This window comes from Phalaenopsis equestris, unplaced genomic scaffold (genome assembly GCF_001263595.1).
Source record: "Phalaenopsis equestris unplaced genomic scaffold, ASM126359v1 Scaffold000025, whole genome shotgun sequence".
In the NCBI taxonomy this organism is placed as follows: domain Eukaryota; kingdom Viridiplantae; phylum Streptophyta; class Magnoliopsida; order Asparagales; family Orchidaceae; genus Phalaenopsis; species Phalaenopsis equestris.
The window spans coordinates 610,952-630,079 of NW_018164467.1; the positions used below are offsets into that span (position 1 = coordinate 610,952).

Sequence of the window (19,128 nt, forward strand, 5' to 3'; positions counted from 1 at the left end):
TATGTTGAAGGCTGCGAGAAAAGGGTATGTTGAGCGAGGGAGGTGATTGCGAGCTTCGGTGAAGCTTTTGGGATGGTTGAATTGGAGTTTTAGAATATTTTGTGTCAAGCCCTTGACATGTCCAAAAATTCAAAGGTGAATTTTGGGCTTTGTGAGGGGGGAAATGGCTTGGGATCAATGAGGAAGGGTCGATAAGGGTTGTAGGAGGGTTTGGGGGAATTTTAGTGCGGCTTCGCAAAGGTTTCTACACACTTCCTTTTTAGGTGAGAACAGACCATATTTATAGGTCAGGGGCATGGGAGCGGGGTGGAGCTCCAACAAGCTAACTTAGGGTTTCAAACAGATACTTAGGTGGAGCTTTAGGAGGTAAGCTAGTGATGATGAGTTGCCTTGGAAGGGTTCAATTACGAGTTTTGAGGTAAAGGTGTGGCTCTAGGATAAGCCCTCGTTGCCATTCATGGTTGAATGGGAAGGGCTTAAGACAGTCACCATCTTCTTATGTGAGGACAATGATGATGCATGGAGAAGCTGATGGGGAGGTAACATGGGCATGTTGGTTGATTTTAGACGGAATTAAAACTTGCTTATTTTGGGCTCCTCTTTAGTTCTTATCATAAATATGGGTTGTACTCTCCCATGATAAGGACTAGGGTTCATGGAGGCTTGGGCTTGGTCAAGTGTCACTTGTGGAAATGTGGGTTTGGCTTTGGCATGGAATTAGGTCTCCAGCTTGGTAAGAAAACAAAAAATTTTTGGACTTGGCTAAAAAAGGGAGCTAATTAGTCTTATTTGTCTTGAGACCCAATTTAAATAATTGGCCAAGAGACTTAGGAATTGGTCTTTGATTTAAATTTGATCTTGCATTTGGTTCATAGACTTGGATCCATGGCTTGATGGGCTTAAGCTTAGATTTTATGGGTTTTGGGCATTTTGAATCTATGGTGGTGGACTTCCAAAATTGACTTTGTGGGATTTGATTTAATTCATGGCTAATTTGATTTAGACCCGTGAATGTGGTGAGCTAACATGGAGACATCAATTATGGAGTGTGGTTTATGAGAGGATCAAATTTTGTGGCTTGTAAGTGGGTTTGAGTTTGTTGTCAAAATGCATTCATTGGGTCTTGAATTTTTTTTTTAAAATGTGTGGGGATTCAATTTAAAGATTGATTCGTTTTCTTTTTGTTTTGGATGTGTGTGAGTTGTAAGTGTAGGTGATGTGAATTGTAGTGTTTCTGTGTGTGAATGTGTATGTGGTGCATGTATGTGTGGATGTGTGTGGTGCTTCAAAGATTGAAACCCTAAGTCTAATTGAGCTTCTTAAGGCATTTGTAATCATTATAGGAACTTAACTCGAGTTTCAATACGTTGGTTTTAATTAATTCAATTAAATGTTGAGAATTTGAAACCACACATACGAGACTACAAAGAGTCAATAAATTGTTTGAATTTATAAGTGGTGAGGGTCCCAATACTAGTCCTCTAAGAGATTCAATAGAGAAGACTTATGACTATATTCTACACTATAAAAAAGGAAACAAACCAACCTCAACAAAGATGAGATAAATATCTACGTCGTGCAATATAAGTACTAAATTTTTAAATAAATTGTGTAATTGAATATTAAGTAACCTGTCTTTAAAAAAATGTAAAGTTAAACCATAGGTTAGTTTGAGATGTCATATATGTTTCTTTGGTATCTTCTTCATCTCATACATTTTCATTCGTTTTGGTTACAAAAATAACTGTTTCACATTAAGTCTTTCCCATTTGATTTTTTTTATAATCAATTATGAAAACTAAACTTGAATTCTTGAAGACATTACCCCAAACTTAATCGAGAGTTTTTTTAAGTGATTTCAATTTCTTTAGAAGTAATTAAATATAGGGGTTTGCCCCTAAAAAAAAATTAGTAGCCCATATAATCAAAACACTATCTAATTTTTGGAGTAGATAAGGGAAATATATGTTGGTATTTTTGCAGACCAAACAAATGACCTAAATTTCTTAGTTTTAATAATTGAACCCATTATTAAGTGATATTTAATCTTTCGATATGACATATTACTTGTAATGTCTTCGATTATTTAAACAATCAATTATTCTAGATCTATGCAGTCTTATTTTCAAAATCAAACTATTTTTCAAAATCAAAATCTAATTTCAAACAAAAATAAAACTAATTGGGCTCCCCCAACAGCAGAAACACAATAAACTTGTGATGGTGGTAGATAGATTAAAAAGCCTAAAAAAAATAAAGAACATGCATCCTACTTAGGGAGAATGACACATGAGCTTCTCCCATGATCATGTAACTAACAAGATCCCACAATTATAGAATAACCAAATCCCATTATCCTCACAGAATTCATGAACTAAAAACTAGGTTTCTCGAGATCTCGTGGTTCCCAATTTTTTATTACAGCCTTTTAATCTTGCGCTATTCCTTTTTTTAATTAGATAATTAGATTATTTTCTATTTAAGAGATTATGTATATGTTTGTCCTCTGTTTTAATGAGTTTATTTTTTATTTTAAATTCGCTATAATATATGTTTTCTACATTAGGAAGTGTTGAATCATCTTCTTTTTGCAAGGGATGTGTATGTAGATGCTTAAGAATAGGTGGTGAAACTCCTTACTTCATACATTATTGTTTGGGAGTTCCTTTTATTGTATTTAGCTGGGGAAACTATCAAATGATGTTTATCACCATCTAATCGCGGATCATCATTCTCTCGCCATCTCAAAACTCCATCCCATCAAACATGCTTCCTAAACACCCACTAAGGCCATGACACGACATCACAAACATTTAAAATTTACACATCTCATAAACTCAATATCTTCAAATTATGTTATCATTAGTCAAAAATATCAAATTATGGCGCAGGACCTTTTTTCGGTTGCTTGACGAGTCTTTGTGAACGAAGATGACCATAACGCTCGTAATGAAAATATATATGTATTGTGTTAATCTATCAGATGAGTATTTTTATGTAAGATGCATTTGAGACTCTCAATTTTAAAATTTTAGTCACAACCAAACAGTCGACACCAAAACTATTATAAGGTCAATAAATTGTCCATCATTATTGACACTGATATCTATCATTATCAACTAACAAATAATGTTAATAAATAATTTATCTTGTTTGACTTACAATCTAATTTCGTGCGACTCTGTGGGATCTTAACATCACACAAACTGCAATAATTACAAATGGACAAATGTGTACACATTGGATTAATGTTCCCTCTTTATTAATACCTTTAACGAGAGTTTTAATATAGTATATGAATATATATTCTAAAATAGTTATTAAATTAGTGAATATTATCCATAAATTAATAATATCATAAACAAAATAAAAGAATGCCCTTAATAATTGATCATAAATTTTTTTTTAAACAAATCAAATAAATAAAAAACAAATTAGAAATTATTTAGGAGCATTTACCTAAACCCTAAATCATCTAAATTTTTCATACCATATAAAAATATCATAATTTTAATTTATAAAAATGAAACACATATTTTTGGGGCATATATAAGTTGTATGTAGGTTAAAATTGAAACACATGTATATGTGTGTAAAACTTCAAATTATTGATTATATATATATATATATATATATATGTATATATATATATATATATATGTATATATTACTTATCTTCAAAATTCTATCTGACGCGGAGAAGCACTATGAACCATGGAAGCAGACGGAGCATAAGACCGGTAACTTCATCATCATTTACGGGATTTCCGTGCTAAATCAGTAAATCCGCATTTACGAAATCCGCGGCTTTATTTAGGTCAAATTCAGGTTAAATCCGGCTCCAAATCCCTCCTTTGGGATTTCCAGTAGCTCCTTTTCAATTCCAATAGATATTTTGATTCAGACAACGATTAGAGATCTACTGTAGCTTCTTTTCAATTCCAATAGATTTTCCGAGGATTCGTTCCCATAATCCCAATGGGAGACTGGCAGGATCTCGGCCAGGCCGTGGTCGTTGGGCTTATATTTTCTTACCTGGTCGCCAAGCTTATCTCCACTGTTATTTCCTTTCGGCAAGATCATCTTAGGGTAGCGCGCGATAAGGACCACCCGGTTGGCGAAACATCGGAAGCTGATAAAGCATCGGAGGAAGGTAACGAGGAAAACGCCGGGGACCAAAGCTCATCCTTAGCCGATGATGACAGGTATCGGGTCAGAGATGATGGTTTTGAGGGTTTAGTCACGGAAGAGAGTCATTTAGGGGAGGATGATGATGATTGGGAAGGAATTGAGAGTACAGAACTGGATGAGATGTTTGGCGCGGCCTCGGCTTTTGTTGCCACCACTGCTGCAGACCGGAACTCGACCAAGGTATCCAATGACGTCCAGCTGCAGCTATACGCCTTTTATAAGATTGCCACAGAAGGTCCCTGCATTGCTCCTCAGCCTTCAGCAATCAAAGTTACTGCTCGTGCTAAGTGGTATGTCGCTTAGTCAAAATAAATCTTATCCGAAGTTTTTTTTTCTTTTTTTTTTTTTTTTGCTGCATTTCGTATGATAAACATGTAAAGCGTTAATGTGGTTGTGGAGTAATGTTTTGAAGAAGAAAATTTTCAATATTTTTGTGGCAAACCGGGCAGGGATCCGTACTTAGCAAAAAAGATGAGTTTGAACACCTAATTTGAACATCAACATAGATGTTTATGAGATAATAAAGCTGTTGCTTCCAGTTGGGTTACTAATTGAGGAAGAGAAATATTTCGTTATTAGAAATGAAGCGCCAGTGTTCTTTTGTTCTTTGTTTTTTTTTTTCAATTTAATTGAAGTTGCTTAATCTCTATGATTAGTGTATTATCTTCAGCTATCCGACATCAATAACTCTTTGTCATCTTGCCAGCTTGGCAAGTAGATATACGCCTGCAAAAGGACAGTTCGCTCACAGTTGTTTCCGCAGAAATGTTGTTTTTTTGATACTTTAAAAATAAAGGAGATAACTCTTGATTAACAAATTCTCATGGCTTTCCATCTTTTCTTAAACGTTGTAAATGGTTTCTCTTTTTTTTGATAAACACATGCTTTTACATTTTTAATTTGTTTTCAGTCTTTGCGGTCAGGGTAAATAGGTAGAGAGGGGAGGTGTGGTGGTAAATCTTGTCAAGATTTGTAGTGGTATCGTCCGAGCCTTTTGGCAGGCCTCGGTCTGAATAATTAAAAGACATGTATTTATGCGTCTTTGACACGGGCAGCTTTTTTAAGGAATCATGGTTTCTCTCATCCAAGGGATCACTTGGGAATCAGGGGTTTCATTATTCAATATGTATCTATAGACAGTGTAAAAAGCTTATCAAATAGGCTTATTTCATTGTAGACCTAAGCTACCTGATGGTTTTTGTTTTATCAGATGAAGCATACAACTCAGTTTTGGGTGATTTTGTGAGAATTCACTTTCATGACTGCTAAATTCAAAGATATCTATTTTTTCCTTATTTATCCAAAAGCTATAAGCAAGGTTGACATAGTTGTGTTGATATAAATTTCTTTGAGGACGATAGTACTTCTTAGTATCGGTGGCCTTGACCAATTTTTGATGGAAGAGCAGAGGGGTGGTTCATCAAATCACGTAATTGTCATTGTATTATATGCTAAAATTTTGTATGGTATGAAACTATTGAAGTTATATATGCAGGAGTTTTTTATAAATATGAAAGGAATTAAGCATAACAAAGAAAACTGGGCTAGAGGATAGTTATGCAAAAAATGCATTCGAATACAAGAACACAATGATCTGATACAATCCCAGGAGTTTTTAATAACCATCAAATCAGATCATAAAAGAAAAATTTTGTACTGTAAAAACAATTGATGAGAGAAGGATGCAGGAAAAAAAGCAATGGAGTGAACAAAAACAATTTTCTTTGTTGGAAGTGGAGTGGAGAGATTACTCCCTCATTTTGCATTTTTTTGAGAAGAGAACGTTGCTAGAAATGTCGTGAAAGGTATTTTTATGATTAGTTTTGTGAAAGATAGGATTTTTGTAAGAGAACAATGTGATTTATTTAATTTTTTTTTTTTTTCACTTGAAGTATTGGGCATTGATCACATATTTGCCCGAAAAATAGACTGGCTCGCGAGGAGGCTAGTAAGCATGAGAAGATGCATTTAAATTTTACCTAGTTAAAGTATTAGTGTTTTTAATCTTACCTTGTCCTTCTAAATGTGTTAACTAATCTTTCTGAGCGCCATTTGTTGTGCTTGTAGGAATGAGTTCTAGTCATTCTCTTGTGACGTCAGGAGTTCATCGAAATGCCCAAGTTTATTGTGCATGCAAATTGCCATGTGTAATATATATAGCTCAGCAGGGTAACAATAAAAGAAGATTTTATTGTTGACCGAAAAATCAAACAGTTGGTGATATTTAATTTTTCCAATGGAAAGAGCTACCAACAGTGATAGGGTTGGTGTATATATTCGTGATAGGGTTTACACTTAGAGACAAAATGCGGAATGAATATATTCGTGATAGGGTTGGTGTAGCTCCTGTGACAGACAAAATTAGAGAAAGTCGCCTTAGATGGTTTGGTCATATTAAACGTCGACCATTAGATGATCCGATTAGGAGAGTAGATGTTTTAAATTCGACTTGTGTTAAGAAAGGCAGAGGTAGACCTAGGAAGACTTGGGCTTATTATATTAAAAATGATCTTAATTTACTAGAACTAAATGAAAATATGACACTAAATAGGACGCAATGGAGAAAAAGGATTCATGTAGCCGACCCCACGTAGTGGGATTAAGGCTTTGTTGTTGTTGTTGTTGTTGTTGTTGAAAGAGCTACCAACAGTCAACAACATCTTATGTCTCCTATGTGAACATTACCATGTAAAAGATTGCCAATCTACAATAACCTCAACATTATTTGTTCGTTCCACTGAAATTCATCAATTGTGATACACAAATGCATATGTTATCTAGAAAAAAATAGCATTTTTGGATATCAACAATGTTACCTAAATATCTTAAAACAAATGCATCACAAACAAGAAAAAAAACTTTTTAGAGTAGGAGCCAGTACATTTTCAAAGCCATGCAAATGTCTTAGAAGATACATTTGCCCAATCATACATTTTGAAAATCCATTATTCCCATCCATTGCATTTGCCAAAAGCAAGACCCCCAAGTATTTAGGTTTTAAGTGGCATGCATCAAGGCCCACATGATGTTTGCATCCAGTTAGGAAACCATCGGTGCACACCTTGAAACTAACATACAATCTCTCAAATGTTTGATTAATGCTACTGCCCTCAAAGGTAATATGAGAACCCGAATTCCTTTTGATAAGCTCCGCACATAGTGTAGGATACCACTTGAAACTATCATCAACTGATCTAAATATTTAATCCCGTGCTATTTGTCTAGATCTCCATAAATTAATTTAGTGTAGTGGCAAGCCATACTTACTTTCTAAGCTCGATTTTATTTGTTTTAGAGGCATGTTTGGATAGATTTTTACCATATCTTATATTTCGTTAGCCATCCAACTAGCCGTTGCTTGTTTTTTATCAGCTATGTTGATACCTGGATAAATATGTGAAGCTTCAATTTTTTTTTTAAATGTTTGCCCATCGACCAACACTGAGGCTTTCACTCTTTATGGGAAGCCACTATAAGAGCAAATAGCAATAGCTATCTTTCTGTCATTTGCCTTAAATTTCATTCCAAAATTCTTAGCAATGACCAATGTCCGCAAAAATTGCTTCAAAGTTATTGAATCTTTAAATTGAGAGCCAACTTTCAAAGGACTATCACTAGCCATTTGGCTCATTAACTGTCCATCCATAAATATCAGATATTGGGCTTAAGAATTGTGTGTACTTATGTACATTTTCAATAGAATCATTGAAGACAATATCACCCAATGGACAATGCAAATATCTAAAAACTAAAAAAAAAAAAAAATTAGACAATTTTACATAAAAGTGATTGATTGCGCACAAACAGAACAACATTACTGAGAATATACCAAATTGTGAACTTTTATTAGTTAGATATCACGTATCAGCACACAAATTAGAAGATCAAATAGAGAAAAAAAATCAAGCGCATGTGACTGTATCTGTTGCAAAGTAAGCACAATGCCATGCCTCAATGTTTCTTCGATTCAAATTTGAAATCTCAAACTCAACACCATTGAACTTTGCAAACTAAAGCGGGTTTCAAAAATATATAAAAAGAAGAGAAAAGATGAGTTATAAATCCACATTAAATTTCAAATTCATACAAGCTGGATTATTGTAGAAAAAAACATATTGCCACAACCCTAGAGAATACAGATTATCATGAACTGTAAGAAAATCATTTAAAACACTATAGTGTTAACACAAATTGAAGTGCCTGGTTCAAAAAATCTAAAATAAGAAAGAATCAAAACAAGACAATCTACACGTAATTCTACACTCAAGTCAAACGAAACTGATGATTAAAAAAACATATTGCAAACCCCAAAACGAATGCAGAAAATCCAGAAAATGCAAAATCAATCACTCTGAAGCAACCAAAAAGAGACAGACCTACCATAGCTCTTCACCTATAGCTTACTCATTCCATCCCGTGGTACAGGAATACATATCAGCAGCTCAAAGTAGGAAGCCAATTTTTACAAATAATACAAAAAAGAAGAATGCTCAAAGTATGATAGTCCTTTCATTCCTTCCTGTGGCTAAAGAAGGATCCAAATCAAGTTCCCAGGCTTATGCAAATAATGCAGATAAGAAGTGAATGAAAGGATTGATGCGAAAAACAAGAAATGAAACAGTAATGGGGTCACGACTTTGAACGGGAAGAAGGAAGCGCTAAGTAGGAAGAAGGACTTACCGTGTAGGAGGCGAACGTTGCATGGGCCGGAGGCAGGAGAAGATGATGCGGGAAGGAGAGACAGAGGGTGTCGCGGCAGTCGTAGTCGAATGACGACGTCGGCGCGGGTGGCAGCTTCGAACTGGAATGAGACAACAGAGGGCTTCGGTGGCTAAGAAGAAGGATTTTAGGTTTGGGTGGCTGTTTCGAAATATTTGAAGTTTTGTTTTTTATTCTGTTATTAGTAAAGTTTTGAATGGTGGGTAGATAAAAACCCCTTAATTTTTTTGGTGATTTTTTTCTTGCCTCAAATCACCTCATGATCTCACCTCCATAATGTAGGAGATGAAATTTACGAATTACTACATTTTCTCACAATTTTCCTATTTTTGTTATGATTTACCCATTGTTTTTGGATAACAAAAAATGTTAGAAATTGGGAATTTTGTAGGCTTGGGGGAACGTTTGGTAGAACTTATAGAATCTCTTAGCTTTAAATTGATGTTTGATTTTTTATTAAGATTTATGGTTTTTAATTTTTAAATGTATTCTAATTTTAGAAAAATGTTTAGGGACCTTTCTGCAAAACTTTTATGTTAGATCAATATTCAAAGGGTATGCAGATGCGATGTTAATAATTGTTATGAGAATCAAAGTGTGTCATGTAGAATAGTAACGTACTCATTGATGTGGAAATTTGAGAAGACTCTGGAAGAAATTTGAGAATATCATTGAAGAATTGATTGGGACAACTTAGATAGCTCATGATTAATTTATTCCCTTTCAATTCTATGTTATTTTATTTTTTATTTCAGAATTATTTCTTTTCCTAGTTTTGGTTAGATATATTTGGTGGTAAATTAGGAGAGATTGTTTTTATACATGTACTATACATGTGAATAATATGAATCAAAAGAATTATTCCTCTCCAAACTTGTTTTCTTTTGCATGGTATCAGAGTTAGGGAGCAAACCCTAGATCTTATTTCAACGCCAGAATCCTCCTTGCAGTCGTCATTCATCCTGCCAGCCCTTCCTGCTCCTGCTCTCAATTTCTCCTAGATCCCTCTGCCGCTATCTTCCTTTCTTAGCTGTAGATCCCCAGGATCCTTTCCCGTTCAGCGAGATCCACTCTACCACTGTTATCTTTTCCTAATCGCAACTCTCTACGAGACTTTCTCATCCAACGACTAACGACCTTAACAATTTGATCAGAGCCAACGTTTTCGGTGAACATTAAGTTTTCGTTGTTGGTTGGAGCCTCTCAGCCACATATTCTTTACCATCCTAGAAGCTGCAAACCTTCTCCGCTGATCTTCTGCTATCCCTGTGAAAGCTTTATCCTGCTGACTCTGTAGCAACTCTCATTTGTCAGCAGACCCGACACGACTCTTTCTACTCCGGAACTCTCCCCACTTTGGTTCTTCCCTTCAACAACTAGAACTATTCCCTGTAAGTAGCTATAATTCCTCCCCATAAGCCCCTTCCTCGACTCTTCTTTGTAGCAGAAATCCCTCCGTTGTTCTTCTCTGTAGCTGGAATTCCCTGTTGTAGGCCCTCCTTAGGCTGAAGCTCTTAGCCAGCCCTCCTGTATTCCTCCGCTCCTACTCTCCCTACAACAACAATAGCTAACAACAACAATAACGCAAGGAACAACAAGCAACAACAGAGCAACATCAGAAAGCGTACCCTTTCTTGGCTTGAAGTAACTAATTCAACACGTGCTGTTTTTCTCTCCTTTCTAGCAGCAACCTATCTTATATTTGCAGAAACAAATCCCATCCTACAACCAGTAACAAGCCCAAAAACACGTAGGGACCACGACCAAGTACAAAATGAATATTTCTAGTTGTACTTTGAAGTCCACTAGCTTAGTAATACACTAAGATATCATATTCTCCTATCTTGTCAACAATAGAAGATTTTGACCTTGAGTAATAGATTCAAATGCTTCTAATCACATGATTGGGGACATTCATGCTCTCATCAACTATCAAGAGATCATCGACCTCAAATTTGTTAGACTTCTCAAAGATTGTTGGGAAAGGAGATGTGAAAGCCCCTAAAGATATTCAACTTTCTTTAGGGCTATATGTTTCCCGACTAGATTACAACTTATTTTCAATTAACAAGCTTACTCATGACCTAAATTATGTTGCTAAATTTCATTCTAACTTTTGTGATATTCAGATGATGTATTTGGTGAAGATGATTGACAGTGTTGAAATGCACCAAGATTTATATATGCTCATGAAATGTTTTGCTCTAAACACACAAATGGTCCCACATTTATTTTTGTTGAGTCCATGTTTGTCGAAAATCAGGTCTGGTTATGATATTATTGCCTGGGTCATTTCAATTTTAATTATGTAGCTAATATGTATCTTCATTTATTTATCAATACAAAAAAATCTAGTTTTTATCAATGTGAGATTTGTTAACTTCTCAAACACAGTAAAATAGTTATCCTCTTATTCAATACAAACCCTCACACTCTTTTGCCATTATCCATAATGATATTCGGGGACTTTCAAAGGTGAAAATCCTATGTGGGGTCATATGTTTTATCTCATTTATTGACGATCATACTAGAACCACTTGAGTATTCCCAATAAGGAAAAATCTGAAACAATCCAAATCTTTCAAATCTTCTATGTCATAATACAAATTCAATTTCAATGCAAAATTTTGGTCCTTAAAACTTGTAATGCAAATGAATGTTTCAACTTTATTCTTAGGTCACCTCTTTCAAAAAATGAGCATCCATGTGTGTTCATGTATTGATACCTCGTAACAAAATGAGATAACAAAGAGAAAGAACAAACAACTTCTTGAGATATCCTACTCAATTATGACGTCTCATCAATTTCCTAAATAGTTTGGGTGGGAAATAATTCTTACCACAACATTCCTTATCAATCGAATGTCTAGCCAAGTACTTAACTTTAAAACACCTCTTTATATTTTGATGGTTACTTATCCTCGCATCTGAGCTTTTTGTTCTACTATTTCACTTAAAATCTTTTGGTATGTATCCTTTGTTCACGAACATTCGCTAAATCACATAAAATTTGACCTTAAAACTATCAAGCGTGTTTTTCTTGGGTATGCCACCAACAAAAATGGCTATAAGTGTTATTATTCTGTTACCAGAAAATTTTACAATTCCATGATTGTCGTATTTTTTTAAAATCGATTCTATTATCCTAAATCTAATGTTTTGAGAAAGAATGCAAATGAACATCAATTTTGGGATGCACTTAATGACATCTACAAGGTCTTACCACCTACTATGCTCAACCCTTTTATCCTATTTAAGGATGCCCAACCAACGAAGCAAACTTAACTTGAAGTCTAGAACAAAGAATTGTGTTTATACACAAGGAGAAACAAAAATCTTGAGTAGGTGGATGACAAGTTGCAAGGATGGAATAACTCAAACCAAAACCTGAGTCCACATGCACATGAAATTTCAGGTAAAGAGGAGTCCTAGTACTCATGAGTTATCACCCTCCTCGTCTGATGCTGGCAACAAAAAAATCTGCATTAGATACCCAATTCAGGAGTATGTAGCTTATGAGAAACTATCTTCATCTTTTAAAACTTTTATTTCTAACTTGATAGTATGCATATTTATAAATCCATTGATGAAGCACTTGAAAATTTAAACTGGAGGAAAGCTGTTGAGGAGAAGATTCAAGCACTGAAACATAATGGTTCATGATTTCTTACTAAACTCCATTAGGATAAGAAACCGGTTGGGTGTCATTGAGTGTTTAACGTCAAATATAAATCTAATGAGGGGTATTGAGAGATTCAAAGTCAGACTTGTTGCAAAAGGTTTCATTCAAGCCATATGATCAAATATTAGGAGACATTCACACCAATTGCTTAACTTAGTACTATCAGAGTTCTCCTTTCAGTTGCAACTAATAAGGAATGAATGCTGCATTATTCTCAAAGTTAAGCTGATTATACGCTGTTCGTAAAACACGGTCAAGGATGTAAGATTGTTGCACTGCTAATCTATTATTTCAGTTGCAATTAATAAAGAGTGCTTGAAGATACTATGTAAAAAATTATGAGGTTTCTCAAGAAGACTCATGATTATGAATTAATTTATGAGAAAATTTTGAACAAATATGTGAAAGTCTACTCTGATGGTAGTTGGACGGGGAACTCGCTCACAGATGGTCCATCCTAAGTAATCGCTCCTATGTATGTGGAGATTTGGTGACATGAAGAAGTAAGAAGTAAGCAATTGTTTCTGGAAGCAGTCCATAATCACAGTATATGGCACTCGCCTTGGGAATCTGTAAAGGGATCTAGATTTAGAATTTGTTAAGGGAATTATGATGTACCTCCAATAGGCCTATATTGATGTTTTGTGACAGTAAGCAACTATAAATCTTGCCAAGAATCATGTGTATCATAACAGGACCAAGCATATTATTTTTTTGATGGTGTGCTTGTGGCACTTTGGAGATGATTAGAAGTAGCCCCATAACAAATATGGTGTGCATATTGAGTTGATTGTGTTTGTTATTCCCATAAATTTTACCTTTCTTCGTGGATCTTTAAGAGTATACCTAAATGTCATGTTTTGGTTGAGCTAAGCTAAATTACATTGTGTTAACATGTATTATCATGGCCACTCAAACAACATATGAAAAATCTAAGAGATAATTGCATATAGGGTGCCTAAAACATTACTATTTACAAATCTAGCACCGAGGTGATTTTTTGAACTATGAAATCGATGCATTTAACCGTTCCACGATCAAACCATTGTGAATTTGATAAAAATGAAAAATATGGGTTGGGGTTTTATCATGACATTTGATATTTGAGAGAGAATTTGAGGGTGCTTTATTTGTAAATAGCAATGTTTTGGGTGCCCTGTATTTAATCACCCCAAAATCTAAAAGCAACTATTGATATACTGAGGAAATATAATATGAAATTTAACCCACAAAAGTGCATATTTGGAGTTGGAACATGAAAATTTCCAGGGTATTTGCCGACGTCTGATGGATTAAGTCCTGTCCTTTAAAGGATCAGACACTCATAAATATGCCACCCCGTCACAACATATACAGAACCTGATGGACCAGATCACAGGTCTCAGTCGCTTTATTTCTAAATCTGGAGATAAATGTGCAACTTTCTTCAAACGTAGTAAGAAATGCCAAAAGCTTCACTTGGACTAGTGAGTGTGAGCAAGTATTCCTACAACTGTAGATCTTTTTTGGCATTGCCACCTCTACTTCAGAGTCTGAAGACGGGTGAGGAGTTGTCGCTATACTTGGGAGTCAGTTCCAAGACAATTATATAGAAAACATTTTTAAAATTTTAAAATTAAATAGTGATCATTTTTTTTAAATGATCTTAATTTACTAGAACTAAATGAAAATATGACACTAAATAGGACGCACTAGAGAAAAAAGATTCATGTAGCCGACCCCACGTAGTGGGATTAAGGCTTTGTTGTTGTTGTAGTGATCAATTTTTTATTCAGCTTACTTACTAGTTTGGGATATGTTTTTATCTCATATGCACACTCATACTCTCACACACATGCAAACTTCAAATTTTCAGGTGGAGAAAATTTATTTTTGAGGTGGCTTGAAATAGTCGGATTACATTTATTTTCTATCAGAACTGTGCGACTTTCAGCGATTCGAGCATAGCTGCCGTTTCTAGTTTACGGTTTATAGAATTCTTCTCAAAAGCATATTGCAGAAGGCCATCTGTTACCAATTTTTGCACTGAAAACAAAGTTAATACAAATTCTAACATTTTTCTTGTTGGTTGCTGATTATTTGGTCCATATTAATTATAGTATAATTGCAGTCTTAAACTCCATGTTCAAGATAGTTGAAACCCCTTTACCTTTTTCCTGTGCCTTTTGGGGCTTCATAACGCCTTATTTTTCTAGCATCATTTGTGTTGTCTTAACTGGAAATCAGATGTTACAAAAACTGTTGTGATGTACAAGGAATGCTTGGCAAAAACTAGGCGCAATGCCTCCAGAAGAAGCAATGCAAAAATATATTGAGACTGTGGAGATGCTTTTTCCTTCTTGGTCAAGTGGTCTAGCTAAGGCAAGCTTTAAAATTTTTCATCTGATTTAAATTTCTTAACTATTGTTATCCTTCTATACCTTATACTAGCATTCTACTCTCAATAATGCTCTGTTGTATAGAAAAATGAACATGAAGATGCTTCCTCCTCTAGTTCGGCCACACAAGGAACAATGGGGCCAGTTTTCAGCAGTTTAATCCTTGAGGAGGGATCAGAAAATGATCTGTAAGTTTCTTCGAAGTAGCCAACTTTTTCTCATACTCTCTGTGCACTAGCAGTGCAGTGGGAGCTGCGGAACTTTATTTTCTGGTTTTGTCATATTCTTAAGAAATGTACGTCTTAGACTCTTAATTTTAGTGCTTTTGCTTGATCGTTTTGGGGCCATGCTTTGCAAATCTGATTTTCATCTATTATTTTTATCGTACTTCCAATACAATTCAGAAATGATATGACCAGTTAAATACAAAACCATTGTAAATTTTGCTCGTATAAGTACAGGGCAATTGTTTTGGTTTACTGGTTATTTGTATAACAGTGAATGCTATTAGGTTTGATGTACTGTACGTAATCCTTGGTTGGATATAGAGCTGTTTATTCAAAAGTGAAAAATAACTGATTTTAATTTTTTTTAAATGCATACAGGAGGCTAGATGCAATTCATGATTCGGCTCGAGAAGGAGAAGTTGATAGCTTATTGAAGAACATCGAAAATGGTGTTTCAGTGGATCTGAGAGGTTAGATATGTCCCAGCTGTAGGTGTACGCTTATTTAATTTATTTAAGGCTATGAGAATTGACGCCTGAATATGGCTGATGATGGTTATATGTGAAAAAAATCTGTAAATTTTACCAGCTTCGTCGTTGGTTACAGATGATACATTGTTCTATTCATTTGAAAATTTCTTTTGCTAACACCAATATTTTCGGAAATAATACACCTAACTTTTTGGTTACTTTGAGCGTAAAGCCTTGCTTTATTGTAGAAAACATGATTTGATGTCATTTTAGGAGTACTGCAGTGCCCCTATGCTAGTATGATTATTATTATTATTTTTAAGAATAGACTAGTGTTAGCACATGATCACCATTATAAAATGGAAGACAAAAATACATTGAATCAATATAACATAAATTAGAGCCGAGTAATTTCTATCTTTGATATTCCAATACTTGTCAGTCCATAATGCCAAAATCATTAGGAGAGTTATTACGTCTTGCTTGGAATCCAATAATTATGGGATTTTGTAGAACTTTTTTCTAATTAGTACCTCAATGAAGAAACACAATATTAAGGCATTTGATAGTTTTTGTCATCCTACTAATGAAGAGGGAATCTCTTAATGTAGTCGTTCCTATGGCGTGTAAAGTAAGAGGAGCTATCAGTAACTTGATTATATTTGGGTGTGTTGAATTCAACCCTTTTGACTCTCCAGTTCTAAACTTGAACTACAAAGGACTTGTGTTTTTCGTACATGTAGCTATTCGATATCCTAAACAAATGATTTTTTAGCACTACATTTTCAAAATATCACATCTAAATTAAGCATGGAGAATAATTACCTCAACAAATTGAGTAGATTGGTGATGTTCTAGGCCATCTTGGCTCTCCATGAAATTGCAAAGTTGCCAGTCCATCATTGCGGACAAGTTGGCGGTTCATCATTGCGGTCTCTTTAAGTAATACCTCTCAAAATTTCAAGGAAATAAATATGTGCAAGTTGTACAATATATTCATTAATTCCACTGTAATTAGTAGTTTTTCATATGTATAACCTATCAAGTGTAACCTAAATTTCTGCGGCTTAAATAGAGTAGCACATACAATTCAATTCGTTTCTTCTCATTTGAAAACTGATTTGCATAGACTAATTTTAACTCCTGCTGCAGTAATTAATGATAACGAATGAAAAAATGATTTTCATAACTGATTTCACATAATTGGAATGGCTTTATGATGATGATGATAATTAGTTGATGATCCGCATGCTATCCCTACATGAATGATTCCTATTGTTTCATTGAACATACGGGAAATCAAACACTTTCAGATTTCGAAATAGCTTTACAAGCTATCCTGGAATTGTTACTCATTTAGAATTTAGAACATTTTAATATCATCTTTTATTTTTCAAACTTTTTCTGGTTTGAATTGCCACTTCAATTTGAAATTCTTTCATATTCTGAAAATGTGCAAGGACTCAATGAACTTCTTGTTGATACTTCACTGCCCCTCTTTCCCCTTTGTCCTATTTCTATGCATCACTCCTTTTTTAATTTATTATTTTTAGGGGTATTTACTCAATTCCCATGAATTTACATTTCAAACACCTAAAATTTACTTTTTACATTCATACCACCCAAATCTTTCACATCACATAAAAAATACCTCCATTTTAACTTCTACACATTTTCATGCATAGCTAAGGTGGTATATGTATGTAAAAATTGATGTTTAGGTAGTAGATATGTAATTACATAGGAATTGAGTGTTATGCATGTAAATCTTCCTCATTTTTTTTCACCTATAATCCTGAATGCAGATAGCGAAGGTAGAACCCCATTGCATTGGGCTGTAGATCGTGGACATCTAAAGATCGTTGAGATACTTCTCAGCAAAAGCGCAGATGTGAATGCTAAGGTAAACACCATTACTGACATAAACCAAGTAGTAGACTTTCATAAAATCTTCATTTTACATCTGTTATTCTGATGGTTATACTGAAATTCTATTCTTATTAAATCATTGAATGTCGGTTCCAGCCTTTTAAAATCCCCTTTTTTCCGCATTGAGAGTACCAAATCGACCAAAACATTCTCATTTCTACATACATACCACCTAATTCTCATGCATTTGCTTATCTAACACCTAAAATTTACTTTATACATTTTCACACCCCTAACTTATTTTATCATGCATAAGTAAGATGGCACATATGTAAAACTTGAAGTTAAGACGTTTGATATGTAAATACGTAAGCAATTAAGTGGTATGTATGTAAATCTTCATTTTATTTGATTAGGACAATGAAGGCCAGACCTCTCTACATTATGCTGTCATCTGTGAGAGAGAGGATTTTGCAGAGTTGCTAGTAAAAAATGGCGCTGATACTGAAATAAAGGATAATGATGGTAATTCCCCAATCGATCTCTGCAGCTCTCCTTGGAATTTTATGACTCCTGCAAAGTAGTTGATTTCAGAAAGTAAATTAAAATAACTAAACCCTGAAAAGTGATTTTTATATACTTGTGTGAATATCAGCTTTCTGTCTGCCTGAGCTCAGGCTGACTTCAGTTGATAGGCATGTTTTTATGTAGTTTTGGTTTAAGAATTCTCCTGGAAGTGCCCAGTTTTTTCAGTGGCCAATCTGTATTTCTTTATCTTTAAGGAACTGAACTTTCATAATTGCATCAAACAAACCAGTTTAGTCTGTTGAGTAGCATAATGATGTTTCAAAAAATTGGGAATTTTACATGCGTACCGCACAATTTTTATGTATTTATGTATTTAACACTCAACTTGTGATATTTTGACCTGTAACACATTTTTGTCATACACCTATGCATAAAAAGATGGATTTCATTTTTAAAAGGATAGTGTTAAAGGTTTTGGTGGTATGGACCTAAATATGAATGTTTAGGTGTTAGATATGTGAATACATGACTATCATGCTGCATGTATGTAAATGCCCCTAAAAAAATTCAAGCTTTGATTTGTTGTACAAGACCTAAAGTTTAGATCCTTGTTTTTTTCCCCTATTTTTGTGTGTTTTTTTTAAAATTTTAGATGAAGAATGTTTGGTTATGATAATTATTTTTAAAAATATTGAAAGCATTATTTTGGTGTTTTGAATATTTTTAACAATAAGATGATTTATGTTGAAATATACAATTAGAAACATACAAAATTTATACTATAAATAAAAGTAAAAGCAAATTAAAAGCATAAAACAAAATTTATGCCAAACATGTCCTTAGTGTCGCTTAAGAATGAGTTAATGGTATTGGTTTCATGATTACTTTGAAAGTTAAATTTTGTAAGTTTTATAAAATGGGTTGGTATGACATGTATGATTATGGAGGGCGGCATTAAAAGAAGTCATTGATAGATATCTAAGTTAATTATGATATTAATAAGAATGTAAAAAGTGTTGAAAGGAGTTTATAGAAGTGTTAAATTTAGTCCAAAGACAGCTTCT

At 34.3% G+C, this 19,128-nt stretch overlaps 1 protein-coding gene across 1 annotated transcript; it reads left to right on the plus strand.

Annotated features, from left to right (window-relative positions):
* Window positions 1–3,701: 3,701 nt before the first annotated feature.
* On the plus strand, window positions 3,702–18,428 carry LOC110018572 (acyl-CoA-binding domain-containing protein 1-like). Its single transcript, XM_020715921.1, has 6 exons — window positions 3,702–4,481; window positions 14,848–14,953; window positions 15,055–15,158; window positions 15,576–15,667; window positions 17,473–17,570; window positions 17,953–18,428. The coding sequence occupies exons 1-6, from the start codon at window positions 3,979–3,981 to the stop codon at window positions 18,118–18,120; spliced, it is 1,071 nt and encodes a 356-aa protein (XP_020571580.1). The 5' UTR covers window positions 3,702–3,978; the 3' UTR covers window positions 18,121–18,428.
* The last annotated feature ends 700 nt before the right edge of the window (window positions 18,429–19,128 follow it).